Source organism: Populus euphratica, unplaced genomic scaffold (assembly GCF_000495115.2).
Source record: "Populus euphratica unplaced genomic scaffold, PopEup_1.0 scaffold2972.1, whole genome shotgun sequence".
NCBI lineage: Eukaryota > Viridiplantae > Streptophyta > Magnoliopsida > Malpighiales > Salicaceae > Populus > Populus euphratica.
This window is the reverse complement of record NW_011502791.1, coordinates 4327-16416: the sequence shown is the minus strand read 5'-3', so window position 1 is coordinate 16416 and position 12090 is coordinate 4327. Positions and strand designations below refer to the sequence as shown.

At 33.1% G+C, this 12090-nt stretch overlaps 2 protein-coding genes across 2 annotated transcripts; one reads left to right on the top strand and one right to left on the bottom strand.

The window, feature by feature from the left end:
- Positions 1-492: 492 nt before the first annotated feature.
- Positions 493-2782, top strand: LOC105119451 (uncharacterized; the record flags this gene model as incomplete). The annotated part of the gene is made up of 4 exons (XM_011017594.1): positions 493-627; positions 1129-1275; positions 1371-1581; positions 1857-2782. Coding segments are annotated over 4 exons (970 nt in total), but the record flags the coding sequence as incomplete, so codon positions are not given.
- A 7-nt stretch (positions 2783-2789) lies between these two features.
- LOC105119450 (V-type proton ATPase subunit c''2-like) lies at positions 2790-5305 on the bottom strand. Its single transcript, XM_011017593.1, has 4 exons — positions 5120-5305; positions 4951-5028; positions 3432-3602; positions 2790-3218 (listed from the first exon to the last, which is right to left on the bottom strand). Exons 1-4 carry the CDS (start codon positions 5221-5223, stop codon positions 3047-3049), a joined length of 525 nt encoding a protein of 174 aa, XP_011015895.1. The 5' UTR covers positions 5224-5305; the 3' UTR covers positions 2790-3046.
- Positions 5306-12090: the final 6785 nt, after the last annotated feature.

Here is a 12090-nt window from a genome sequence, read left to right as displayed (position 1 = left end):
GATTTTTTATATAATAAGGAAATTTCATAAAAATTGTTTCAAATGAGTAGCTTTACTGACTAAACTAGTTAATATTAATAATTTGAAATTATATTCATAATTAAAAAAACTTTCTTCAATTTTTATTTTTAACAATGAATATTATTAATAATATATCCAAATATTTTACCCCCCATCCCATCTCATATCTACAGGTTTCAAGAGAGTAAAAAATATTTTCTTACAGAACATATGCAAAAATTACAAAATAGTAGAAAACACTAAAGTTTCCATAGGATGAGACAAGCATGCTAGTCCACAGGAGGGAAAGGAAAAAACAAACAAACAAACAAATTAGTGATGACTCTAACGAGTAGACATAGGCACCCATTTGATTCCTTTCAATAATCAAGCAATATTGCCATTTAGCCTTGAACTACAACATCCACACATATTCCAACAACCTACTAACATTTATATGCAATGGGAGGATTATTGTTCTTTGGGTATTAGGGTTACTGTGATTGGAGAGGAGTTCTTGAATTTTCAGGAAATGAGATTTCAGAAACTATCCTGTGCTTCCGAAGAGCGTACTTGGATCTTGGGAAATGCTTATACTTTTATCGAAGTACCTAAGCTCACAGTGCGGTTTATGAACAAATCGGTGAAAGGATTAATTGGAATTGGCATGTCTATCAACCTAAGCCTGACATAAGGGTGATTTCCTACTTATCCCATTTCTGAGATTTTCACATTCTACTTTCATGGTAGTATGATGCTACACAATTCATTTGAAGATGGACATTCTCTAAAGGAACAATTAGACGTATTAGTAAATAGAAGTGTAATGATGTTTTTGCTGCGGTGCAACCTGCAATACACCGCGTTGCCAAACTATGCCGCATGTAAAGCAACTGGATCAAATTACTATGTTTAGAGCAAGAGGGAAGCCACCTCAATTTTCCTTCTTGGTATTTTTGTTTCCTTAAAGAACCATGCACCAGATGGAGAAAAGGAAGTCAGCAGGATTCTGACAAGAGATGAGAAGTTCAATTTCAGAGCTGCACATTGGGCTGATCTTCATGGTCTTTTATACAAGGCACTGCCAGAAGAAGTGTTCTAGTGGGGTCGTTTGAACCTTTGCTTCAGCACTTCTGAAGACAAAACCTCGGTTAAAGTTGAGGCTAAAGTTCTTCAAACTGAAGAGATTATTGAGATAAATGGGGACTTGCTTGTTGCAGCAGATGGATGCCTCTCTTCAATTCGGAAGACATTTCTACCTGATCTCAAATTGAGGCTTATTGAGATTACTAAAAACTTTTTGCATTTCATGATAATGTTTTGCTGATATGATTCATACCAGTTGATGGTAAGCATTACTTGTTCGCCAGGTATTCAGGTTGCTGTGCCTGGAGAGGAGTTCTAGACTTTTCGGGAAATGGGAATTCAGAATCTATCTTGGGCATCCAAAGACCGTACCCAGATCCTCGAAAATGCCTATACTTCGATCTAAACACTGGAAGGATCACTGGGCTTTATGAACTCCTTAACAAAAGGCTCAATTGGATTTGGTATGTCCATCAACATGAGCCTGGACAGAAGGTGATTGTCTGCTCTTACCCTATTCTTTAGATTTCCATGTCCTAAACTCCATAAATTTACCTCTTTTTAACTGGCCACAGTCCAAGTTTCAAGCTGCGAAAAGGTTATAGTTTGAAGATGGATTAGGGATCATTAGACCTCAGTTTCAAGAAACATTAACAATGGGATGATATATTGAAACTCGTCGTAATGATCTGCAGCAGTTAAACCAGCTAGAGGCTAGAGCTGATATAATAACTTGGAAGCTCTTTCAGGGAAATTCTGTGACCATGTAAGTAAGCAGTGACATGATAGAAAACATGTACCAAGAAGCAGAGAGTTTGGGTCCTGAATTGGTGAGAGTCACCAGAGAAACAAAGGAGCCTTTCATAAATATCATATATGATAGTGATCCTCTTGAGCTAATCTTTTGGGACAACGTGGTATTGATTGGAGATGCTTCTCACCCTACAACTCCTCATAGAGTCAGGAGTACAAACATTTCAACTTTGGATGCGGCCGTTCTAGGCAAATGTATTGAGAAGTTGGGAGCAGAAAACATACCTTCAGCTCTTGAAGAATATCAGCACATTAGGCTAACAGTCACTGCGAAACAAGTCCTGCATTCGCAGAGAGTGGGTCAAATCAAGCAAGGCTTAGCTCTTCCTGATAGTAAACTTTTTGATCCGACGGCAGCAAGTGCAGAGGAAAGTGAAGAGCTTCAGCGGATACATCTGCCTTTCTTTGCTAGTGCTCCTTTGTCAGTTGATTGATGTCAGTGCTCCTCGTGATTAAGACAAACTTCATTCTCCGCAGCAGTACATTCTTGGGTTCTCATGCTCTTTCTTTATTTCTCAAGTAAAATCCTTTTTTTGTGTTTTCGAACACCGTGTATAGATTCATATATCAATGTAAACAAACAAGGCCTGTGTTTTAATAGAATATAGCAAAGTTGTATTTGATGAGATGAACACTCTGAGTGCAATTAGCAGTAACAATTTACAATAAGAGGGTGCTCTGCAATTAACTTAACGGCACATAAAACACTCTAACCAGATTAGGGTAAATTATAAGGCATCTTGCCAGAACATTATTAGCATACAATCACTAGCTTTTTTATTTATTTATTTTACAAGCAGTGTTAACTTTCTTCTGAAACTCTGCACGGAAAATTACACTACCGAGTGGCCTCCACGACTCAGAACAACTCATACCACGCAAAAGACTACTAAAATAACAGTGGACATCAAACACTAAGAATATTAAACGCCCACCCTGCAATTGGCAATGATGCTTTGTGCCCTCCACCAAAGTTTATTTTCAAATAGACAAAGCTTAAGACTAGAAGAGACAGCATTACATTTCAACTCAAGTGTTTACAAGCCTACCACCATTGAATTAATAAAATACAAAGTTCATTTACGATACACAGCATATATCGGGCCCCATCATAACTGATTTTTTGCATTCCGAGAAGAAAAACAAATTACACTGATCTTGCAGGCCAGGTTGCTTGAGCTGACATAATAATTCCAACAATCACTCCAAACAACCCCAGAGCACTACCAAAGATCTCAATCACAAGAATCTTCACAAAAAGAGATGAGTTTTGGGCATCAGACAGAGCACAGCTGCTTCCAATTATACCCACACACAATCTGTTCCGCCAAAACAGAAAAAGATAAGCATACATAATTAACAGAAATTATAGATTGGTGAATCATGATGACACTAATGTCCACATAATTAAAATGGTCAAAGTTTTAATCACAAGCATGGCAGCTGTTCATAAAATTTTCATGTTATACACTTCATGATGCATAGCATATATTTCAGTAGAAGATAAAAGCAAAACAGATGAAGATACTAACCCGCAGACGAGGTTTGCAAAGCCCACAATAATCCCAGAGGCAAAAATTGCATATCCAGCTCTAAGAGACTCAGGGTCATAAATCTGTGATGCTGGAACACTCTCTAACTTTGTTTGTAGAATAATTGCTACAATAACGCCATATATAGCAACAGCCTCACAAAAAATTACACTGAGAAACACAAACAATTGAGCAAGTCACTGTTTGAAGGCATCATTTAAATTTCATAAGTTCAATTACCATGTAAGATAACTTCACAATCAGAAAAAATGCATATTTTGCAATCACTACATCCTGCATAGGTGCATGAAACTCAAAACTTGATAGAACTTGAAATTAATATGAGCAACAATAATCCAGGTATATAGCATTCTTCTCGCAAGAGATGTTTCATTCATGAAATGGCACAGCATTGCATGTAGACACACACTTTGAAAGGGGATTGAGAAGACTAGGGAAAATAATTGAACTAATAACATTTAGAATCTAGCTAAATCAGCAATACATTCTTGAATGAAAAATGCACATTTTGCAATCACTACATCCTGCATAGGTGCATGAAACTCAAAACTTGATAGAACTTGAAATTAATATGAGCAACAATAATCCAGCTATATAGCATCCTTCTCGCAAGAGATGTTTCATTCATGAAATGGCACAGCATTGCATGTAGACACACACTTTGAAAGGGGATTGAGAAGACTAGGGAAAATACTTGAACTAATAAAATTTAGAATCTAGCTAAATCAGCAATACATTCATTCCAAAGCTAAATGAGAAACTCTCCTTAACCCTTCTATTCGATGTGTAAAAATCATCTGCTGGGCTCTCGAGAATTGTAACAAGAATGAAGATGCTCTAGCTACCAAGTATAAACTCACAAGAAACTAAATACAAATTGTGCACAACCACCTATAAACGCACACCTCAAGCCATCTTTGCACAAGACAGTAATGTTAGCTTCCCAATATAACCTTCCAAAGTTCCTACTCGCAAAAACATTTTTTGAAAACCGCTTCTCTAACTAGTTCAAATCATGATGATTCCAATAACGAATTCACTAGTCCAAGATTCTGCAACCCAACACAAAAGCATTCAGCCCCACCACAGCACCACGGAAAGCACATACAAGTAACATACACAGCACAGATCCACACCAACTCCTCCATCCCAAAGCAAAAATTTCTCCTCCAACCACAAGCTTCTTAGTGCATTTAAATTTCTCACTAAAGAAATGCAGACAATACTCATCAATTTTGATTCACTTCTTATAGCCCACTACTAATGCAAACAACATTGGATGCCAAAAACCAGTTTGTAACCCAAATAGAAACTCAAATCAATCAATCATCATCAACCAAAAAGCCCCCACAAAAAAAATCAGATTAAAATAAAATCCATAAAAATCAACAATTAAACTTGAAAAAAAAATCAAAATTCCACCACTTTACACCCAAATCAAATTGAAATAAAGAAACAAAAAAGAAAATTAGGGTTTATAGTAATTTATAATAATCACCTGATGAGATTCTTAGAAGTAATGCGAGGAGCCTTGATTGCAGCACCAATTAAACTACTCCCAGTTATATAAATCCCCCTATGAAAAACACCATAGAAATCACATAATAAATAATTAATCAACAAAACATCAGGTTCAGCACACCAAAATTAACAAGTCACGGTGGTACCAGGCGGCGCCCAGGACTGAGACACCGATGGCGATGGCGATGCCTACGGCGGAGAAAGTGTAAGGAGAGATCCTAACGAGTGCATGCGACCATGAGCTTGACATTTTCGTGATTTGATAATTTGCGGAGGTTATTTCTTCTCCGATCTGATTGGTTTTTATCTGTGTGGAGAGAGCTCCTGTCGAGTATGTTAATTATAATTTGGGTAAACTACATTTGCATCCCTGTATGTTTACTTTTTACAATATAATCATTTTTGCGGTTTCAAGAACTTCAACGATGGTCCCTAATTTTTAAATGATCGAGGAAAGAAAATAGTTTAACAAGACATATTTTTACATGATGGGGAAAAAAAAATTCGATTGCTTTTATTTTTTATTTTTCAAGTTTTACGCTAGTTTATGTGATCGAATTTAATAATTATGCTAGAATTATGCTTCTTCTTTTTAAATTACAATCAAAGATTATATTATTGTTGCACTTTTTTAATATAAAACAATATCAAGATATTTTTTATGAATTTTTTTTAAAAAAATTAAATATGTGAAGATTGATTTTATATAATTTAGTTGACTTGATATATTCAAAAACAACTAAAATAACTAATAAAAATATAATTTAACTTAAAAAATTAGAATAATTTTTTTTTAATATTAAAAAGAAAACATATAAGATCGACTTGGATTAACTTGAATCAATCCAGTATTAAAAAATAAAATTAAAAAATAATCTTAAAAAATAACTCGAATCACCACAACTAACCAGTAAAGTTCATGGCAAGAGTTATGAGAACATAATAACTCTATAAAAAACAAATTAAAATAAATTATAAAACTATATATCTAGTAAATCTAATATTAAATAATAAAATCTTAAAAAAAGTTTTTTTAAAAAAAAATATAAGTGATTAAAGTGAAAAAAATAATTTATTTTTCATTGTTAATTACTATAGTCACAAATCAAATTCTTTTAGTTCTTGTTAATATATTACACATTTGGGATACATGAAAAGAAATATTTCACATTTAAGATTAAGGTTGGGATTTTAGAGGCTGGAGGTAGAACAACTTCATCCAATCCTTAAATTATTTTTATTTTTTTTAAATATTAATAAAATATAATCACATGCATGGATTTTAAGAGAAGAGATAAATGAAAGGATAAAGGTCTTGTTCATTGTATCATGATCAATAACTATGTATATTTTTAAAATCTAGTCAGGTCTAATAAATTAATTTAATATCATATTAGTCTAGAGCTGAAATCAAATTAGGTTAAAAAAAATAAGAAAAGAAAAAATTAGGTGTGATTCGATTGATCCAGTAACTCGGTTGATTTAGCAAGATCCAATTACAAACCTAATTATTTTTTTTATGTTTTTGTTATTAAAATAATGCTGTTTTATTTTATTTTTTAATACCCCAACTCAATCAAAATCCGATAATCCAATCAAAATTTAAAATCTAAATCTTGAATAGAGCAACCACCAGACCAGATGTTAAAACTACGGGGCTATGTTTAAACTTTTAAAAAACTTAAAAATTAATTCCTGCAGAAAATATAGTTTATTATAATAATATGTTTTTAGTAATATCTATCCATTTTAAATCAACGACGCAACAGGCCAGGCCCAATGGAAATATTAAGAAGGAAAAGGCTAAAAAATCTGGCTCATGGACCCAATCACACAAGCAAAAAACCACCTCCGCGGATAGAATCTTGAGCATATTACAATTTAGTCCCTATATTTAACAAAACTAAAAAATTAATCCATACAGTTTCAAATGTTTGTATATTGCACAACTATATCCTTGAATCCCTTCATAATCTAGCCTATTTGTCAATTCCTTATTTTTTCTTCCCAATTTATTTATTTTAAAAAACAGGATAAGAAAATTAAGTAATTAAAACATGAGATTTTTATTAGAAATGGAAAATGACCTTTTTTAAGAATAAACTACTGAATCGAATGCTGGTTTTTGGACTTTTTAATTATTGTTAGTATTATAGGAACTGACTGATTAATTTTTAATTTTAATAATATATATATATATATATATATATAATGTTTTCCCTTCTCTTCAATTGTAGAAATTTTATCATTCGTTTTCCTCCCTAATTCTCTTATGATGGGATTGGTATCAATTCAATTACTATATCTCGGTGTCTTTAAAAATGTAATTGAGTTATCTCAGTACTCTTTCTTTGAATTTTATTTTTCTATTACAAATCTCACCAATAACTCATTAAATTGATCATACAAAGAATCAATTAAAAAAATCAACAAAACTTAATTTGATCATGTCTAATTGAACATCAGCCAAGTATCAAATTTTTTTTCAACATTGCGAGAATCCTATACCAAACCAATTGAAATACATTATCAAACTCAACCTTAAATTAATATAATGTAAAATGATTAAATTAAAAAAAATTAAATGACAAAAAATAATCTGGAAGTATTCATAAAAAAAATCAACAAAATTAACTTTGATTTTGTCAAATTAAGCATCAATTAAGTATCATATTTGTTTTCCAACACTGCAAAGATCACATATCAAGTCAACTTAAATAAATCACTAAACTTAACTTTAAATAAATTTAATATAAAAGGATTAAATTAAAAAAATTAAGTAACAAAACAAAAGAAAAAAAAGTAATTAAAAAAACTTTACTATTAAGGTGGTTCATTGCATGAACAATGTTTTCATCCCAAGTTTTTTAGTTGTATTGATAATCGAGACTAGTTCTTTACTTTATAATATGATATTTAAAATAATTTTATCCCTGGATTATATAATTACTTTTTTGATAATTCATCTATTTATTAACAAGATCATTTCGTCCATTTCTATTAGCAACACTAAAGAAAAATATCTTTATAATTTGTAAATTTTAATTTTTTTTCTAAAAAAATACAGATAGTTAATTATCAATTAAGTCCCTAAATATATCTTTCATGCAATTCATTTGAAATATTTATGCATAAATTGATTTTGAAAGCAAATTTCCTTTAAATAAATACAAAAAATATAATAAATGTGAAATTCAATAAAAAAACAAAAAAAAACAAATATATACAGAATTCGTATTTTCTAACTACAACTAGCTATTGAAGCAATTCCTGAAAAATTAATATATATATATATATAGAGAGAGAGAGAGAGGAAGTATGTGGCAATAAAACTAACAATCAAATACTTGTAAAATTTTGATTTTTTTTTTTAATATGGAATATGATCTTATTGATTGAAAATAGTACTTTTATTCTTTAATTCATGAAAAGTGAACTTATTGGTAATTTTCAATAATGAGAAAAGAAGATATATAATAACATGTTCAATTTTAATTTATTTTTTAGTAATTTTTCAGAAACAATTATATTTATTATGCATTAAAATAAATGTGATTTTGTTCAAATTTTAATGTTACATAGCATGTGATTGGATCTTAAAATCTTGAATTTTTTTTTTCATTGTCTTAAAATTAGTCTTAATATTTTTATACCATGTAGACATGTAACGAATGCATTAAAATTATATACTAGTATATTAAGAAAATATGAAAAAAAAAATTGACATGGATTACTTAGGTGGATAAATAACTCTCAGAGTCTCAATGTAACTTCAATTCTCCTCCTCTACCCTATCTCCGAAGTCGAATGCAACTAAACCTCTTGGCTTCTGCATTTTTTTTTTTAAAAAGAAGCTCATGTCTAAAGAGTTTATCAGCTGGTAAAACCCTAAAAACTTCTTTCCATATATATGCTTACAATTTAGCCGGCTCCAAACAAGAACAACAGCAGTCTCTTCAGGTACTTTTCTTCTTCTTTTCATGATAAGGAACTATACTACTTACAGCACCATCTCCTTCGTATTTATATAGAACTTGAATATTTTTGTTATATTCTTGTTCTTTATAATATCGATTATTAACTAGTGTTTTTTACGTTAATTTTTAACTCAGTGGTTGCTGTTGTTCATGGAAAGTCCATCCAAGTTGATGGCGATGAGCTCTCGTCGAGACACACTTATTATCCTCGCCTCTACACGTGATATATTGAGTGGTCTCCCAGACCAAATTATCTATCATATTTTCTCATTCCTTGGTGCTAATGATACTGCACGTCTTGGTGTAGTGTCAAAAAGGTTTAATCAACTATGCACATCTAGCCCTTACCTGAATTTCGTTGCGGATTTTGATTCTGAATATTCTGATCCTAGCTGTTTAAGAACAAGGTATACAGATTTCTGTTCTTATGTCAATAAAGTGCTGCGATGGCGCGAAAAGACCGGAGGAGGGCTACAACGTTTGCATGTTCATTGGTACTCCTGCAAGCAAAGAAGGTTTGATATTGGAGAGACTGCTGTTAATTCATGGGTTACTATTGCTACAAAGTGTGGAGTTGAAGAACTTGACATGCTAGTCCATGTAGACCCATGGAGAGGCTATTCTTTGCCGGATTGTGTTTATAACTGTGAATCTTTGAGGGCTTTGAAATTGAATTTGCAGATGGAGAGGTTCAATTTTCCAGTAGTAGGGTGGGACTGGCTCAAGGACCTGTGGCTAGATTCAGTTACCGTAGAGGATACATATTTTGGACAGAGGATTTCTGAATGGTGTAAATCTCTTAAAAGGCTAACTCTCGAGGATGTTGATGGCATTAGTGGTGGTCTCAATATGACAACTTCATCTCTGGAAGAGTTGACAATAAGTGGTTGCGATTTTGGTTTTACTGGTGGGAATTTTAACATATCCAGCTCATCTTTTAAGGCTTTGACAATATACAGGTGCCAGTTTAAAGCCCAGAGGCATGTTAACCTGAACTGTCCATCTTTGGAAAATCTGACAGTCCATGACTCTGAGTTTGGAAAATGTTTTCTTTGTAAGATAAGTTGTGAATCTCTTGAGAAACTAAGAGTCTGTGGGTCTAGTTTCCTTGAAGCCTGCCATTTCCGCATCGCTTGTCCATCTGTAGGCCAAGTCATGATTAGCAGCTGCAGGTTTGCAGGTATTTGCGTTCTTAACATCAATAGCTTTTCCCTTCAAGACTTGACTGTGTCGGAGTGCAACTTTAGCTCTCTAGGAAGTGCTTCGCAATATTTGCCCCCAGTAAAAGACTTCCAAGCAGTTCCACGCCTCCGCAGGCACATCATTGTCAAGGCTGCAAACCTTGAGAAATTGAATATAAGCTCCTCAGATGAATATTCATATGAATTTCCTCTGAAAATTGATGCTCCCAACCTCAAGGTCTTATGGTGGGCTGGAGATCCTGTAGATTTTAGTTTTTTGAAGCAGGACATGTTTATGTCACTAACGAGCGCAAGGATCTATATTGAGCCTTCTTGTCAGCATAAGAGTGTGGAATCTGATCGTCATTGCAAGCGTTCAAAGAGTTTAATCTATTGTGCTGCCAAGCTCCTTCAATGTTTAAGTGAAGCCACATTCTTGAGAATAAATACCTGGCCTATTGAGGTACCTCCTAACACATTTTGTTCCTGTTTCTGGGTTTTGTTAGATAGCATCATCGCTTTTGTTCCAAAGAACTGGTGACCATAGGCTTTTTTATGCCGCAGATTTTCTTTATGCAAAATGATAATCCCATAGTTTTCAAGAACCTACAAAACTTGGTTCTGCTATCTGATGGTTCACTTGCTGACCAAATTCCTTTCATCGCCTCCTTCCTCAAGGGAATGCCTAAGCTAAAGAAACTAATAATAAGTTGTTTCGTTAAATCCCATGAGCTTTCTGATCCAAATGTAAGTCGTAGAGCACTCTTAGCCCTTGACTCTTTTCTCCTTATGGAACACATTTCAGTTGTTCATCTCTTAAACATTCTCCTTTTTCTCTTCGTTGTTGCAGTTGATTAATTGCTTGGGCTTGAATTCAAGGAGCTTTAATCTGACAGAAGTCAGTCGGGATTTGAAAATTGTAAAGATAGAAGCTGGTCAAGCTCAACAGTGTATGCAGAATGATGGGAGGAGAAGATTAAAGCTTTAGCTCAAGGTTTTATTTCAACTCAGGCAGATGTATATTTCTTACAGTATGGTATATAAAGTTCCTTAATTATCTGACAACCTTTCCCTACAATCCATTAATAAGTACACCGAGAAAAGCTACTCTTGGATTCTAAGGATCATATAACTGTCACTGTCCCCTTCTGACTTAGAATTCTGAGACAAGTCTTCTTCTTCAGCTGGCCATGTCCATATCTCTCCATCTATATGTTCGGACAGAGGTTCATCACCTGAATTTAAGCACATTGATAGAGTCGAGGGCAGAGTTACATCTGCACCACAGTAAGGCTTGTAACTCCAGCTGGTAGTCTTAAATTCCAACGAGAATCAAACTTTTGAGAAATGTTCTTGCTACCAAGTAGCATTTGATTACCATCTCGAGTTCTTTTTTGAGAATAACAAAAATTCCCATCAAAATTAAACTAAAAATATTTATTGTCGTGATTTTATTTCTGTTTTTTCAATCAAGCATGTTTTTATTTTTATTTTTTTAATCTTGAAATACTAGTAACCATTCCATCTTCACTCTTGTAAAAAGTTTTCCTTTTCAGTATTTATAATCTCCGGAGCCTGCACTCATGTCTGAATCACCTTCTTCACCGAGATTTTCTTGTAAAACTGTGTCCATGTTTCTAACCTGACATGTTTCCTTGATTCCTTCCATTGCTCTGCTTTTCAATTGAATTCCTCTTCCTGAATTACAAATTGAAAGTGGGCACTAGAAAAGGTTCCCAATTAGAGGGACGAAATGCATCCAAAAAAGCTAGCCTTTCCCCCTTTCTGCAATTTATCTATGGATAAATATTATGGCTCATGTGTTTTTTTTTTTCCTAGTTTTATCCCCAGTATGTTTCCAATTTCTTGGAAAGCTAACTATATTTAATAATTAATTATTTGTTATTTGTTAACTTTTGCTTTTTACAATGTTTCATCTGAAAAATATTAAATTGATAT

Coding starts and splice junctions, on each gene's coding strand:
- LOC105119450 (XM_011017593.1), bottom strand. CDS start 5,223: ATGTCAAGCTCATGGTCGCATGCACTCGTTAGGATCTCTCCTTACACT. Junction 3,603..4,950: donor ACTTCTAAGAATCTCATCAG/GTGATTATTATA, acceptor TGTGTTTCTCAG/TGTAATTTTTTGTGAGGCTG. Junction 3,219..3,431: donor TTTGCAAACCTCGTCTGCGG/GTTAGTATCTTC, acceptor TTGGCGGAACAG/ATTGTGTGTGGGTATAATTG.